General features: G+C 33.3%; 1 protein-coding gene and 1 non-coding gene across 4 annotated transcripts; one reads left to right on the top strand and one right to left on the bottom strand.

Moving 5' to 3' along the window:
• Window positions 1-9,903: 9,903 nt before the first annotated feature.
• On the bottom strand, window positions 9,904-15,888 carry b4gat1 (beta-1,4-glucuronyltransferase 1). Of its 3 annotated transcripts, none has more exons than XR_007828057.1 (3): window positions 14,514-15,888; window positions 13,667-14,257; window positions 11,825-11,947 (listed from the first exon to the last, which is right to left on the bottom strand). XR_007828057.1 is itself a non-coding variant. In XM_051114515.1 (2 exons), the coding sequence occupies exons 1-2, from the start codon at window positions 15,615-15,617 to the stop codon at window positions 11,756-11,758; spliced, it is 1,296 nt and encodes a 431-aa protein (XP_050970472.1). In that variant the 5' UTR covers window positions 15,618-15,888; the 3' UTR covers window positions 9,904-11,755. The 3 variants fall into 3 exon arrangements, 1 of the variants encoding a protein (XP_050970472.1); XR_007828056.1 differs by having other exon boundaries at window positions 11,830-11,947; window positions 13,629-14,257; XM_051114515.1 differs by lacking the exon at window positions 13,667-14,257 and having other exon boundaries at window positions 9,904-11,947.
• A 235-nt stretch (window positions 15,889-16,123) lies between these two features.
• Window positions 16,124-16,205, top strand: trnas-gcu (transfer RNA serine (anticodon GCU)). Its single transcript has one exon. It is a non-coding gene; the product is annotated as a tRNA-Ser (tRNA).
• Window positions 16,206-17,439: the final 1,234 nt, after the last annotated feature.

Below are 17,439 nucleotides of genomic sequence, written 5' to 3'. Positions count from 1 at the left end.
ATGGCGGGGATTGTCTTTTGACTTGTTTTTTATTGCATCATTGCAAGACATTATTTTATTAAAGATATCTCAGTATTTGTATTTTATATAATTTAATACAAAATAGTATAATATTGAATTTGAAAGTGATCAAATGATGTTAAAATGAGTGTTGTTGTTTAATTGCAGTGAAGACACAGATCAGCTCAGCTCTCAGACAGTAAATGTCCCACCTGTGGATGATCACGGCTTGAGATCAACTTACTAAAGGTAACCAGTGGGAGCTAATTTAAGCGTCTCCATTCGTAGAAAATAGCTGGCAGTGGATTCGTCTCCTGTTTGTTTGTTTGTTGGCTGAATGTGGTGATTGGCCTCGGACACACTGAGAGAGAGAGAGAGAGAGAGAGAGTGTGTGTGTTTTAGTGTTCAGTTTGTCATATGGGACAAAAGACTGATGAATGTAGGGCTGGGCGATATGGCCAAAAAATTATCACGATCTTTTTTTTTTTTCATTTTAGTCGATACCAATAATTATCACGATAAATGTCACTTTTTTATTTCTTTCAAGTTTGAAGGCAGATTTTTGTTACAGTGTGAAAGTTGTAAAAACCAGACGATCAAATGTGCCATTAAAATATTCTTTATGGTCAGAACATGACTAACAGTTATTTTGTCTTAAAATAAATATCTTAATAGAAAAAAATGTATCTTCGTTATCAAAATCAGTAATATTTGTAAAAAACTGTAGCAACCTCATTCTTATATGGTTAAATGTAATTATTTTTTTCAATATCATCCATAGATCATGATAATAACGGTTAAATACACAAATATAGCACCTCAATACTGTGGTAAAAATGCAATATGTGACCCTGGACCACAAAACCAGTCTTAAGTCGCGGGGGTATATTTGTAGCAATAGGCAAAAATACATTGTATGGGTCAAAATTATTGATTTTTCTTTTATGCCAAAAATCATTAGGAAATTTAGTAAAGATCATGTTCCATGAAGATATTTAGTAAAATTCCTACTGTAAATATATCAAAACTTAATTTTTGATTAGTAATATGCATTAGTAAGAGCTTCATTTGGACAACTTTAAAGGTGATTTTCTCAATATTTTGATTTTTTTTGCACCCTCAGATTACATATATTCAGATAGTCGTATCTTGGCCAAATATTGTCCTATATTGTAACAAACCATACATCAATGGAAAGCTTGTTTATTCAGCTTTCACATGATGTATAAAGCTAAATTTTAAAAATTTACCCTTATGACTGGTTTTGTGGTCCAGGGTCACATATAGTTCCAAGGTATTTGTATGAAAAACAGTAGTCTAAATACATTCAGTATAAATGCATAAACGCTATAGCTTAATCACAAAAATACTGTAATTATACTCAGTGTTGGGGAAAGTTACTTTTAAAAGTAATGCATTACTATTTTGCGTTACTCCCTGAAAAAGTAGCTAATTACGTTACTTAGTTACTTTTTATGGAAAGTAATGCTTTATTTTACTTTTGCGTTACTTTTTAAATCTTTGTTTTTAATATAAAACAATTCTAACGTAAAAGCCTTTTTACACCAAAAGTGAAATGAATTCACCTCAGGCTGAAAGAAAAGTACATTTATGCAGGAGAATATCACTCTTCAGCTATAAAAAATGAAGCACAGTTTATCACAGTTTATCTAGTTTATCTAAAGTAATTTTTGCTTATTAGTGTGGTTGAACTGCATCGTCTGAGGTCAGCAGCAAAGACATTGATTAATAAAATGGGATTAAATACATAAAGGATATTTAATTATTGCAGGGTTGTGTCATATTCTGAGTTTGCATTTCACTGTTTTTATTCATTTTGAGGAATACTGAATCTGTTTTTTGTGAGTGAGATGAATTAATGCATGTTCACATTTAGTCTAGAATACAGTAACATCATGTTTACTCACAATTTCCCAACAGGAGACTTGTCAATCAATAAATGGGGAAAAAAGTAACTGGTGTTACTTATTTGAAAAAGTAACTCTGATATTTTCTGAGAAATTCAAAAGTAATGCGTTACTTTACTAGTTACTTGAAAAAAGTAATATTATTACATAACTCGCGTTACTTGTAATGCGTTACCCCCCAACACTGATTATATTCCATTACTCCTCCTTCAATACATTTAATACATGTCTACATTAATAATATAATAAAATTCGACACAAATCTACCCATATTTCTGACACAATAACACTGTGCAGTTAACTACAGTAACTCTATGGCAAATGATGCCGATTTGTAGATTTAAAAGTCTTCTGACTGTATCGTTGAGCACAGCGCTGTTTCATCTGGCTATAAACCGAGTCGTTTGTGTTCTTCACTGAATTCAAGACTGAATTCACACTGGCGCTGTTTAGTCACAGGACCGAGCACATCTGATCTAGTAAGTTCGTGCTGTGCCGCCGTTTGAACTTTGACCCGAGCGGATAAACGGTCCCAGTGGCGCGCTTTGACTAGCACTCTTTTGTTCCGCTTTTGCCGCATAAACATTATGTCGAATATTTGTCACACTCTTGTTATCATTTATCGAGGAAATTCATATTTAGTGATAATTATTGTTATCGTTTTATCGTCCAGCCCTACATGAGCGTACTGTAATGTCAATAATATCCCTCATTACTTGATTACAGAAACTATTCTGACCCCTAGGCAAATTTTAAAGAAAAACAAAAAGCAAAAACATATTCTAGCCTAGATTAAACTTTTCTAATACGCGACGCTGGACCACAAAACCAGTCATAAGGGTCCGTTTTTTTAAATTGAGATTTATGCATCTGAAAGCTTAATACATATTATTTTTAATAATATTTCATTGTTTTTACAGTATTTTTGATTATTAAATGCAGCCTTGGTGAGCAGAAAAGACGTCTTTCAAAGACATGAACAACAAGATCAATAAACAAAAGTTATTATAGATAGACAGATAGATAGATAGATAGATGGATGGATAGATAGATAGACAGATAGTTGGCTGTTATGATTGGCTTCTTTTTTGACCTCTATAGTGATGGTTTGCAGGATAGTTAGGGTTTACAGGATTTATTGGAGCTCAGGAATAAATCATTTGAATGTGCCGTGATTCTATGATATAACAGGTGTTACTGGAGTTGTTTAGGAATCCAGCAGGGCTCATCCTGACAGCTTATTCTCACCTAATACTTTAATACTCATTAAGGCCTGCCTCTGTGACTCACAGCATCACCCTGATCTGCTCACAAGCCCCGCCCACACCGACCTGTCCATCGCAGTCTGTTGGCCGAGAACAGCAAAAAAATTGTTCTTTAAAAGGTACAACAATATAAGTCTGCTCTTGACTACAGTGCAAGTCCAGACTGCAGTCAAGGTCATATGACAACCTAGATTTTAGGGTTTATTTCAGCACTGTGTTAAAGGCTTTACTCTGTTTATCACAAGTGTACATATTTCCCTGATTTTATACTGTTTAATGAAAGTAAGTTTAACATCTGCAGTGACTTACAGTAATAGAATGTTCAAAATATGCAAAATCTGTCTGCCAGTGAAGTCTTAATGACCTTCTGATACCTAATGATGTTTCCTCCTCTGTTTCTTATTCCTCTGCTTTTATTCACCTTTTCTGAGTCATTTTACTATTCTCTTGCTACTGTTTCCTTCAGTTTTCAAGCTTTGTCTAAAATTCCAGCTCTATATTATCATTTTTCAAGAAGGAAATGGTCAGTTTCTCAGTTGCTTGTGTTATGTGTGCAAGAGCAAGAGATGAAGGTGTATCATGAACACAACTGCATCATTCTGTGTGCAGTTAAAACAGTATTCTTCGTTTACTCGATCCAACACTACTTTAAAGTGTTTTTATTTAAGCGTTGAGTCATGTACTGAAGTGTGCACCTGGGTGTCCATCTGTGTTTGTGTAAAATCCAATGAAGCGCAGGCTATAATGCCACTGGACTGCTCTCCTGTGTAACTCCTGCTGTTTTAGTGTCGTCTTTCATTAGAGCTGCCCTACACATGATCACGGTATTAGCAGGATCGGTTTAAAACACCGGCAGCCAAAGCATCCAAGCACACGTCTCACTGCCCCACTGATGACAGACAGCTTACCTCCTCTCAGAGCTGCCTTTGATTAGGTGAGATGGGGAATGTGGACCTCATGTTGAGTAACATGAACCAACTGGAAGGGAGGATAGATAGATAGATAGATAGATAGATAGATAGATAGATAGATACTGTTACATATATTTGATAGATAGACAGATAGATGCTGTTATAGACAGATAGACAGAGACTGTTACATACACTACCGTTCAAAAGTTTGGGGTCAGTAAGACTTGTAATAGTCTTTAAAGAAGTCTCTTATGCTCATCAAGGCTGCATTTATTTGATTAAAAATATAGAAAAAAAAACAGTAATATTGCAAAATGTTTTTACAATATAAAATAATGTTGTTTATTTTAACATACTTTAAAATAGAATTTATTCCTGTGATGAAAAGCTGAATTTTTATCAGCTGTTACTCCAGTCTTAAGTGTCACATGATCCTTCAGAAATCATTCTAATATGCGGATTTATTATTAGAATGATCAATGTTGGATAATATCAACAGTTGTGCTGCCAAATATTTTTTGGAACCTGTGATTTTTTTTTTTTTTTTTTTTTTTCAGGATTCTTTCATGAATAACAAGTTTAAAAAGTACAGTGTTTATTCAAAATTTAAATATTTTATAACAATGTAAATTATTTATTATTAACTTTTAATAAACTTTTAATTATTAACTTAATACATCCTTGGTGAATGAAATTATTAATTTCTTAAAAAAAAAAAAAGAAACAATAAAAATGTACTGACCCCAAACTTTTGAACGGTAGTGTATATTTGATAGATAGACAGATAGACAGATAGATAGATAGATGGATAGATAGATAAATACTGTTACATATATTTCATGACAGATAGACAGATAGACAGATAGATAGATAGATAGATAGATAGATAAATACTGTTACATATATTTCATGACAGATAGATGCTGTTATAGATAGATACTGTTACATATATTTAATTGAAAGATAGTTTTGACAGATAGATAGATAGATAGATAGATAGATAGATACTGTTACATATATTTGATAGTTTTGATAGATGGATTTGATAGATACTGTTACATATATTTGATAGATAGATAGATAGATAGATAAATAGACAGATAGATACTGTTACATATATTTAATTGAAAGATAGTTTTGATAGATGGATTTGATAGATAGATATATAGATAGATACTGTTACATATACTTGATGACAGTATGGTTATATATTTGATTATAGATAGATATTACACAACATATGTTTTGTTATATATTTTAATAGACTATATATACACAACTTACAGTTATATATATATATATATATAGATATAGATATATATATAGATATAGATATAGATATATATAGATAGATAGATATTACAAAACATACATCATATATTTTGTTCTAAATTATTGATAGATTATATATTCACAATTTATAGTTATACATGTACTTTAGATTGTAGATAGATAGATGGATAGATAGGTAGATAGATTATAAATACTGTTACATAAAATTACTGACAGATGTACACATACACATATACATAATGTTATATATTGTACTGTGAATACTGTAATATATACTGTTACATATATTTCATGACAGAAAGATGCTGTTATAGACAGACAGATATATATATAAACAGATAGATATAGATAGATAGATACTGTGATAGATAGATGATAGATGATGATAGATAGATACTGTTACATATATTTGATAGAAAGATATTGTTACATATATTTGATAGATAGAAAGATAGATACTGTTACATATACTTGATGACAATAAGGTTATATATTTGATTATAGATAGATATTACACAACATATGTTTTGTTATATATTTTAATAGACTATATATACACAATTTACAGTATATATATATATATATATATATATATATGATTATAGATATTACAAAACATATACTTATTAACATATATATTTTGTTCTAAATTATGGATAGATTATACATTCACAATTTATAGTTATACATGTACTTTCGATAGATAGATAGATAGACAGATAGATAGGTAGATAGTTTATAAATACTGTTACATAAAGTTACTGATACACATATACATAATGTTATACTGTAACATACTGTAATATATTTTTAATAGGTAAGATTTAACTAGTCACTCACGTGCAAGTGACTCGTTCATTTGTACTCACACAGAACTGATCCGCAGCTGTTTTTTTTTTTTTGCAAAAATACTCTTCTTAACTAAGGGGTTTGTGGCAACTGATCACTAGGCCTTATTTTTGAGTCGACACCTGCCTGTGCTTCATCTAGCAGTGACTGGCATCAGCCCCTTTTCCCAATCTGTTTACTGGAGTCAGTAACAAAATCTGCTCACACTCTTGTGAGTTTCGTGTGATGAGAAACAAATCGGTCAACTGGACGAAGATGCTCGACCCAAACCCCCTCACGAGGCCCAGCTGTCCGAGCCGCACGGGGAGCGCCTGCCCTTCTCTCCCGGCTCAGGTCGGCTAATCTCAGGCCTACCTCCCTCCTGCTAGCACTGCTGCTAATTGCTTGTGTCGTAAAGCTCTGTGACCCAAATAAGCCTTGCTCCCCAAAGCTGCTGGGATAAGCCCCACTTTACCTCACCAAACCTGCTTAATAAAACGTCTTATCCACACCAACCCCTCACCCATCATGCCTTCTGCTTCCTCTCCCACATTTCTTTAGGCTGGAGAAGAGAGAGAACAAGAGGTCCAATGCAAAAATATAGTATGTACGCTATATAGTATAGTATAGTATGTATGCTATATAAATATAGTAGCAGAGATGACAGACGTCATATGTTTCAGAAACGACGTACAGGAAACCTTGAGTTTGTCTGTAATTGGCTTTGGATTAAAGGAATAGTTCAAGATGTAGATGAGTTTGTTTCTTCGTCAGAACAGATTTGGAAAATGTAGCATTGCATCACTTGCTCACCAATGGGTCCTCTGCAGTGAATGGGTGCCGTCAGAATGAGAGTCCAAACAGCTGATAAAAACGTCACAATAATCCACAAGTAATCCACACCACTCAAGTCTATCAATTAACATCTTGTGAAGAGAAAAGCTGTGTATTTGTAAGAAACAAATCCATCATTAAGATATTTTTCACTTCAAACTGTTGTTTCTGGCTAAAATACCAGTCCTTTATCTATAGTATCGCTTTCTCCAGTAATAAAATAACATAAAATAAAAATATTTACATTTGAAGACTTATAGTGGAAGACTGTGGTACAGATTTAGAATGATTACAGCATGAACTTCCATTCTAAGTGCACCTCTGTATGCATTTCATAGTTTGTTTTTAGACAGTATTATTTTCTTAACTTTAGCTTAACCTGTGTTTAATATGAAACATGTAATGTTAATGGAAACAATGTTAATTTGAGAAAAAAGGCAAAAACACAACTGACAGCATTTATTTACTTTTGTTTTGTTGATATTGGTGTTTACAACTTTACGGTTTAAACATTAGTATCTAGAAAGGCACTGAATATCATTATCTGCATTTTAAATGTGATTTGAAATAAAACAAGCCCAGAAAGCCATCGACAGTGATGTCAGATTCATTTTGGGATCCATCCTGAGTGTTACCATAGAAACTAATCATTTTATAACAGTGTGAACATTGCAAATAGAATTTCTGAACTCTGAATTTTTGAACATAACATGAACCATTATGCTCTGTTATGTTCAGAAATAGAAATGTAAACAACATTGGTTTAAACATTGTAATTTGTGAATGTAAAACTGTTCCCAGCTATATATATATATATATATATATATATATATATATATATATAACGTTCCCATTAAGTTATGAAAACATTATTTTGGAATGTTTAGAATGTTCCCTGAGCAATTTTTTAAAATTATATATTTTAAAAACAATTTTATATCTGGCACCATTTTTAAGGCACCATTCCATTTTATCATTGATCACTAAGGGAATGTTACCTTTTGTTCTAAAGTTCTTTAAACGTTCTAATAACAACAACAACAACAACTTAATATTTAACGTTAAAGACCAGATAACTTTGAATGAACGGTTACCGTTACTGGCAGAACTATGCTAGTAACTTTGAGAGAACGTTTCCTGTTAAATGGATTGTCAAAATTATACCACAGTGCAAATCGTTTAGCAGGAGTGAACTGTAATTAACTCGGTATGTTTACGTTCTCCTCAGCATGGGGTTATTGTTGCGTGTGAATGCGTAAATGTGCTGGTCTGCCAGACTCAAGGCATCTCTAGGTGAAGAGCAGCTAAACCTTATGACACACATACATACCGACACTAATTCACACGAACACAAACACATAGCAAACACGTGTCTCATTTTGACTCGAATCAAACAGGACCACGCGATTTTCTGGTCTCTAATCATAACTGTAAAATCGCGCGTTTTTTCCAAACACGAGTTACCTCAAACTCTCCTCAACAATCCTTTCAGCCAGTCAGAACGTCAAGGAACGTGTTGTAAGTGACTATTTTGACAGATTTTGACTGTCATTGATCTTTAAGTGTACAAAAATTGTTGGTTTATGAACTTGCTTTGCTAACACAAACATTACAAGTTAACTTCCAGGCAGGACTGAATCTGAAGAGAAAATGGCGGCTTTACCTGCAGTTGCTGTGATGTAAGTAGTTTTTGGTAGAACACAACAAACATCACAAAGGTGATCCGAAATAAAAGTGGTCCGTTGTACCTGAAACACAGCTGGAGTGACGGTTGTCTCCCACCTCACACTTTAGCGCCCCCTACTGATTCACTTCTGTAATGACACTCAGACGTTTATTAGTGTAGGCTTCAGACTAATAAACTCACATGTACTGTATGCCTACGCCAGCGTAATTCACCTTGTTTTATTTTCAACGTAACGTATTTTAATGGCGCGAAAGGCCATTTAACTCGAATGTGCGCGACTTCCGGTGTCATTAGCTTCCAACTAGACCTATTTATTTTTGTACAAAACAGCTACTTGATATTGCAAAATGCTGTCTTGTAAAATTTCACTGTATACACTGATTTGTAACACAAATAGTTTAACTGTTTACTGCACTTTGTTGTTCTAGTTACAGCATTAAATAAATCGCAAATATCTTTCACGATGCAAAATAAGGCGGACAAAAGAGGGTCAAAGTGTATTAAATTTCATTAACAATAAATGTTACTGAAAAAATATGAAAAAATATAATTTTTATTTTTGCCAATTTGCCTATATTGTGGCCTTGATCTACAACAGCAGATGCCAATTGGTTTTTGCTTTAGCACCCAGATTTGACATTAACACAGTACTGAAACAGTTTAGTTAAAGATTTTAGTTAAAAATAAACATCTTTAAAATCAAAAATTTATAAAGTATACAATTTCTTAATGTCTCTCAGCTTAAAACTGTCTCTAGCTTAATTTTGTTTGATGATGACTGCATTTCCACGTTCGTCTTGTGAAATTATAGCATGCATCCAATCAAACTGTTTTTTTTTGTCTCAAATACATATGTCACTACTGAAATTAGGACATATGCCAGTGAAATATTGCATCTGTCTAATTTTACTAGTTCTGACATTCATTTGCACCAAAATGCATTGAGATTGATTGGATACCTGGTCTATGACACCAACAAACAAAAAATATATTACGTGTTTGATAAGTCTGTTTTCTTAGCGATGCATGATTACATTGTTAATTGCAATTTAGTTTTGGCTGTAACTCACTCTAGAATAGACCTACAGTTTATTATCAGAAAAGGATTATGTGCAATAATTAATCAGCTATAGAAGTTAGACTGAAAGAGACCAACACAAATGTTGCAGATTTATGTAACTAGATACAAAACTTGTTCATCATTCAACAATACCTAAAACAGTGTTAGTTGTATAATCATGTATAATCAAAGAATTACATGTTCACATTGTCATGTCACAATTTTATAAAACACTTTACAATCATATTTTCTTCAGTATCACAACAAGGTTTCTGGATTGACAGTGTTTTTCCAGTGTCACAACATTCATGCTTCCAGTACTACACAACACTATCAGAGTAAACGGAGTTAAATGAACAAAATGTTGCTTTTATGACAAGCAATCGACAAAATAACATGGAAACTAATGTAAAAACACACTCTTTCAATATCACATTAATATCACATGTGTCTTCACATCAGAAAAAAAAGTTAGAAAAAATACTATAAAGTAAAATAAAATGGGTAGTTCTCCAAAAGAAAAGATATATATACAAGCCCCATTCAGTGTTAAACACTACACATCTTGTACAGTTGATGTAAATATCTGACATACAGTATTGCTTGTTCAGTCTAATCATCTGCACACCCTGTGGTGACTACAGTCACTACTTGTAGTTCATTCCTGCATTAATCTAATGTTGCTTCATTGTCATCTACCCCTAATCCACAGTATAATTAAAACACTAATATGATTTTCAGACGCCACTCCCTGTGTGTGTATAATATCATCAGGCTCTTTGAGCGTCTTTAGAGTCGTTATTAGCATAAAGGTGGCCTATCGACCTTAATATGTTAATAGCTTTACAACTAATCTCTGGGTCTTTACGAGACCTCATCTCGTCAGTAACTTAAACACGTGTAACATTACAGTCACAACATGACATACAGCTGCACCACATCTCGTCTCTTATATAGTATATGTACTCCATGTGACAAACCATCAGTCATTAGCTACTGCATGTTTACTTAGTAGACAAACCATTTCTCAGATTAAGGCAAGACACTACAGGTAAAAACAGTGTTTTTCATGCATTAGTCAGCTGTAAAATTTTAGGCTATTTGGTTTTTCATAGCCTGTTGTTTCAGAATGGTGTATAGAAAACATCTAAAATGCACTTTTTAGTGTTTATTTTATTGCATTTAATCTATTTATGTCTGTAGATCCAATTGCAATACATATTTCATAGTGTTTTTTTCATAAAATTATTTTTTCTCTACTCTATGTAGCACTTACACTGAATTTTACAGTTTTATTTGCATCTGTATTCAGATGGTTTTTACTGAGAGGTTTGCATGATTTTATACAATTTATACAATATTTTTCTGAAAAAAAAAAAAAGAGAAATGCAAAATCCCATCTGAAAACCCAGTTCAGATTTATCTTCTGGAAATGTATGCAAATTTATGCATATATTTTATTAAATGGTGGCTAACTTGCATATCATTTCAGAAAATCTGTAACACAAAAAAAGGAAAAAAGTTTGTAATTGCAATGTTCATCTGGGGTGTCTTGCCTTAAATTTGAAGAAAATAAAAGAAACATTACAATGTAGTGAAAAGCTCAGAAAAGTAAGATTGAATGTACTATTAAAATCAAATAAATAAATAAATAAGTTCATGTTGAAGACATTTGTATCTTGCTCTCAAAAGGTGTCACAAATGTACCGAAAACAAAAATTATAAATAAAAATGACCATCTTTATTTAGTTTCTCTCTTTAAAAGCTTGATCATGTCTTCAGCTTATAGATAAAATAGACAGCGTTCAAGAACAGTTTCTGATGTTTTGAAATGAGTGGAGATTCAAACGGGTTCTTTGTTTCAGTTTTGTGCATTTATGATTCTCACATGAAGTCTGGAAGATGTCGGTCAGCATTAGATTTGATGTCTCTGATTACCGTCTGTTTTCTCAGCAGCGGCGAGGCGAGTTCGGATACTTGGCCTTCAGGCTCTCTTTGAAGCTGCGGAAGAGGATGCGGTTCTTGCGGTTCTCCTCGTCCTTTCTGCTGTGAAACTCTCCCTGGACCTTGAAGCCTTTGTGCACCACAAACGCGTTGCTCACAACCGAGAACCGGTAACCGGCAATGTGAAGCTCACAGGCCTGAAGAGAAGGGACAGAGTCAGTCAATGGGTAAATTAGTACATATTTATTCATATTTTGCACCATAAGATTCTCAGTTCACACCAGAACTCAGTCCACTTTCTATTCACACTATCCAAATTAATAATTAGTATTATTGCAATATATGTGCGTGTGTATGTTTGTGTGTGTGTATAAATAATTTAGAATTATTTTTTTTTTTTTATAATATACACATTTTCTTTTTATATATAATAAGAAAAACCCTTGCTACATGTACTGCATTAGGCTAACCTAGACTTGTCATAGCACTTAAATATTATTGCTCTTTTGTTGGATTTGATTGCTTCTATTAGTCCAATACATAAATTGACCAAAAACTGTATAATTCATATATGAATTACTTAATTCAAAAAATTTAATTTTCTGAATATTATACTACACTATAATATTACTACTATAATATTAATTATTAATTTTGTGGGTTAGTACATATACAAACTTCAACAGTAATTAATAATAATAATAATAATAATAATAATAATAATATGATTGTAAATAAAACAAAATATATATATTAATTATTTTATTTTATGAATTATATACATGTATGATTTTTTACATACATGTATAAGTTTAGGATATTATAATAATTATAATATTAATTACTGTAGGAGTTAGTACATATATACAACATTAAAAAATAATATTATAATGAATTTGACACTCTAAATATAATAATACAATATTCCAAACACACACAAGTTCAAAATCTGAAAAAAAGGTTTTTATTATATTATATAATTTATGTATAATATTTTATTATGAATTATACGATATATAATTATATAATAATATATACATAATATAAATCCTGTTTAAAATATTGCAAGATATTATTATATTTAGCATATTTTACATGCAGACACACACATATTAGAATAATTATGCATATATTAATTGTCCTTTCATATATATATATATATATATATATATATATACATACACACACACATGTCTGTGCACACATGTATATAAAATAAAAAATATTTTATTACTATATATATATATATATATCTCAGTTGTAAGTGTGTAAATATATATAAATGTATGTGTGTGTATATATATATATATATATATAAATTATTATTGCAAGTATATATATATATATATATATATATATATATATATATCAATAATATGCTATACTAAATATGAATAATACTAATAATAATTCATGTTAATAAAATATTAATGTTAATAAATATATATAAGTGTATGTGTGTATAAAATAAATAATATATGCATGTATATGTAAGTATATATATATATATATATATATATATATACACACACTTGCAATCATAATTAATATATGAACAATTTAATATGAATACAATTAATATTAATGTTAATAAATTACAAATATTGCACAGTACTTATATATATATATATATATGCTTGCAATAATAATTCACATTATATTAACAATGTAATATGAATAAAATTCATAAAATTAATATTAATGTTGACAAGTTACAAATATTGCACAGCACTATGTCATTATGAGGTAACCTTGTATCACCTGTGTCTTAATTAAGTTCATTGCAATCATCTGTCCTTATAATTTGGTCTCAGTTTAGTGTTTGTCGTTCGGTCTCGTCTATGTGTACATGTGTTCCTGCCCTGCTTGTGGATTTACCCGTTTGGAATCTATTAAAGACTTTTGATTTCATTGACCTTCGTCTTCTTGCATTCCCCTCGCACGTAGTTGTGACAGTCAGTAGGAAATATCAGTTTACGTTTCCAAACATTCATTTTGCCATTAATTTTAATAATCCTGTAAGATTTTTTTGTTAGCACAAGACAACAGCCAGTGATCTGATCTCATCATCATCCAGTCTGTCTGGAATAAAAACAAAAAACAAAAAAAAACACACAAACTCAGATCGACTACATTCAAAAGAACTGTGGCAACGTCTCAAAGACGCTTCAAGAACTGTTAAAAATGTTAGGCACTTGTGTAAAAATGCTGTAAAATGAGGATGCTGTCAAAAATAATTTTATAAATAGATTTTATCAATTAACTTCTATTAACTAAATTAAATCAACATTTCATTGTGTTTAAGCAGCTTTTGCCCTAGGTGCACTTGCGTATAGGTTTTCAGGTAGCTTTGCAGGTAGGTCTCTTGAAGCATCTTGGAGACGTTGCCACAGTTCTCCTGGATTTAGTCTGTCTCAATTTGTTCTGTTTCTTCATGCCATTCCAGAGACAGACTGGATGATGATGAGATCAGATCTCTGTGCAGAGCACTCGCTGTTGTCAAACTCCTTGTGCAAACAAAAATATCTCCGTATTATTACAATTAATGGAAAAATGAATGTTTGGAAATATAAACTGATATTTCCTACTGACACACTACAGCAAAAGATAGAAATAACTTAAAACCATTTTTGTTGGTGAAAATACTAGTGGCCTAAGACTTTTGCTCAGTACTGTGTGTGTGTGTGTGTGATTTTTAGTATTTGTTTAATTGATTAATTGTGTATATACTTCCTGCTGGAGTCCACCTCTCCATCCACTCACCTGACTGATGCGGTTGAAGCCGTACTGCCTGAAGTTCTCATCATAGAGAGGGACCGTTCGGGCCCCGATGTAGAAAGGCTCCCACGGATCAGCCCAGTTTATGGTGTACGCCACCTCGAGCGGCCCCGAGCTCTTGCTGGCCAGATTGACCCACTGCGAATAATTAGTGGGAGCCTGACAGCGAGGGCAAAGCTCATCATAGAACGGCCGCACCTCGCCCACCTGATAGAGCTGCACCAGCTCCGCCTTGTTCGCCGGCATCTTACGAGTGTGTCTGATCTCGAACGCAGGCAGCACGAGGACCTCGTCCACCGCCGGTTCACGCCTCATCAGCATGGTCACGAACTGGTGGTGCAGATTGGCGCTGGGTATCATGTCGATATCGATGACCAGGATGTAGGCGGCGTCTGTGCCGCCGCGGGCCACGTTGCGGAGAAGGTTGTTGGGGTACGAGACGTTGCTGCCGATGGCATAGTTTTTGTACTTGTCTCGGTGGGATTCGAGCTTGGCGAAGACGCCGGGACAGCCCTTCTCCTCCAGACCGGCAAAATGCTCTCGATCCTGGTCTGGAAAGCTGGCCATTTCACCCGAGTGGCAAACCAGATGGAAGTCCACCAACGCTTGAACCTGTGGACAAAACAAGCTGAGGGCGTAAACGAACGCCGTCGCGAATTTAACATCTTGGCCGTTGGCGAATATCGCGACGGATAGCGGACTCTGCCAGCGCTCCAACAAAGAGTTCAAATGATGAAGGTTGTTGATCGTCGTATGCGTGGCCAACGCCAGGTGGTGCGATCTGGGATCCGCACCTGGCTTCTGATTGGTCGAGAAGTCACTTTTAATTAGGTTTTTATATATGCGATACTGTCCGCTTCCATCGAAGATCCCACCTGTGGATAAAGAGTATCTGAGATGTTCCCGTCTAGGGTTCTTCTCACCTTGGTTTGAGGTCTTTTTAGACCCGAAGAGCTCAGAATACTTGTAGCGCTGCTGTTTCCCGTGCAATTTTGAGAGGAAAGACAGATATAAAAGCTGCAACAGTGCAACAATGAGAAGGGCACTGAGCACCACCTTAAACACGGAGCATTTTTTAGAGAAATGCATTACAATTACTTGTACCTTTTGGTTGATGTTAATGAAATATATTCTCAAAGAGTGCTCACACAGATCAGCTAGGGTTAGCCAGCTATCCAGCTATGCAGCTCTCATGCATGCAGCAGACTTTGAAGTGATTTGCATTGCAGCCTGATGTAATGCAGGTCAGTTTAAACGGAAATAAACTTGCATGTTTGGATGCATGCATTTAAAAGACGCCCGTTAGACGCCTGTGAACACACAGAGGAGAAACGCGTTCGTGAATAGCACACACTGCGCATGGCGGCGCATGTTTGTTTACCGTTCCGGTTACCGTAAACACCCTAAAAAGGGGTCACTTGATCACTGCTGGAGCTTCTAGCGTGTGTGTGTGTGGCTGTTTGGTCTCCATAAACACTTATTGTTGGTAACAGAAAGAATAAATATCGTCAAACATTCATTACATAGGAAAAACCGGGCGTTTTGTCACCTTGTGTAACATCAAAAGGAACACGTATGAGCACATGTACATATCAGACGAGGTGGCCGAGTGGTTAAGGCGATGGACTGCTAATCCATTGTGCTCTGCACGCGTGGGTTCGAATCCCATCCTCGTCGAAAATCGTTTTTGATTTAGATTTAATTTCTGGTTAAAATTAGCCACCGGAAGTCATGCACTTTTGCGGCATTACATGTTTAAATGTTCCCAGCGAGCGCTAAGCATAAAGTGCAATGATGTTTTTGCACATGGTGCTATTGTGTTGTTTAGTTTTAAATAATATAGTATAAAAATAATATAGTAGCAATGTTTTAAACGTAATTTAATATACAACTGACGGTGTTTTTGAGGCTGGGGAGCCCCCTACAGTTCAGTGACTGGAATTTCCTGTCGTAAAAGTAGTAATTACAGATAGCTGTGTGTGTGTGTGCGTTTGTTGCTGCCGTAAAGCAATCTGTGCTTTTCGCGGAATTTCGTACCCGCTCGCCAAACATGCTTTTTTAAAAATTTAAATTGTTAAGTTTATTTGACAACTCACACAACTAATAGATAGAAATAAAACGTATTTAATAATAAAAAGTACACAATAATAATAATAATAAAATATGAAAATAAATGAACACAAAATAAAATATAATCGAAAATACAATACCAGACAAAAGTTTTTGAACAGTAAGATTTTTACTGTTTTTAAATAAGTCTGTTCTGCTCACCAAGCCTGCATTTGTTTGATCCAAAGTACAGCAAAAACAGTAACATTTTGAAATATTTTTACTATTTAAAATAGCTGCTTTCTATTTGAACATATTTTAAAATTTATGAATTTTCAGCATCATTACTCCAGTCTTCAGTGTCACATGATCCTTCAGAAATCATTATAATATGCTGATTTGCTGCTCATGAAACATTTATTATTAGTATTATTATTATCAATATTTAAAAGTTGAATACATTTTTTTTTTTTTCAGAATTCTTTGATGAATAGAAAGATCCAAAGATCAGCATTTATCTGAAATAAAAAAGCTTTTGTGACATTATACACTACACCATTCAAAAAATTGGAGTCAGTATAATTTTTATAGAAAATAATTTATAGAAATTAATGCTTTTATTTGACAAGGATGCTTTAAATTGATTAAAAGTGATGATTAAGACATTAATAATGTTACAAAAGATTTTTATTTCAGACAAAAGCTGTTCTTCTGAACTTTTTATTCATCAAAGAAACCTGAAAAAAATCTACTCAGCTATTTTCAACAACATAATAATAATCTATATATATATATATATACATACATACATTTTTGAGCAACAAATCAGAGTATTAGAATGATTTCTGAAGGATCATGTGAC

This window comes from Labeo rohita, chromosome 7, assembly GCF_022985175.1.
Source record: "Labeo rohita strain BAU-BD-2019 chromosome 7, IGBB_LRoh.1.0, whole genome shotgun sequence".
Classification (NCBI taxonomy): domain Eukaryota; kingdom Metazoa; phylum Chordata; class Actinopteri; order Cypriniformes; family Cyprinidae; genus Labeo; species Labeo rohita.
This window is presented reverse-complemented; position numbering and strand designations above follow the sequence as displayed.

Bases quoted from the DNA above. Each gene is read 5' to 3' on its own strand.
- b4gat1 (XM_051114515.1), bottom strand. From the start codon at position 15,617: ATGCATTTCTCTAAAAAATGCTCCGTGTTTAAGGTGGTGCTCAGTGCC. The intron at 11,948-14,513 runs GTGAGTGGATGG...CCTTCTCTTCAG, and splicing joins GCTTCAACCGCATCAGTCAG to GCCTGTGAGCTTCACATTGC.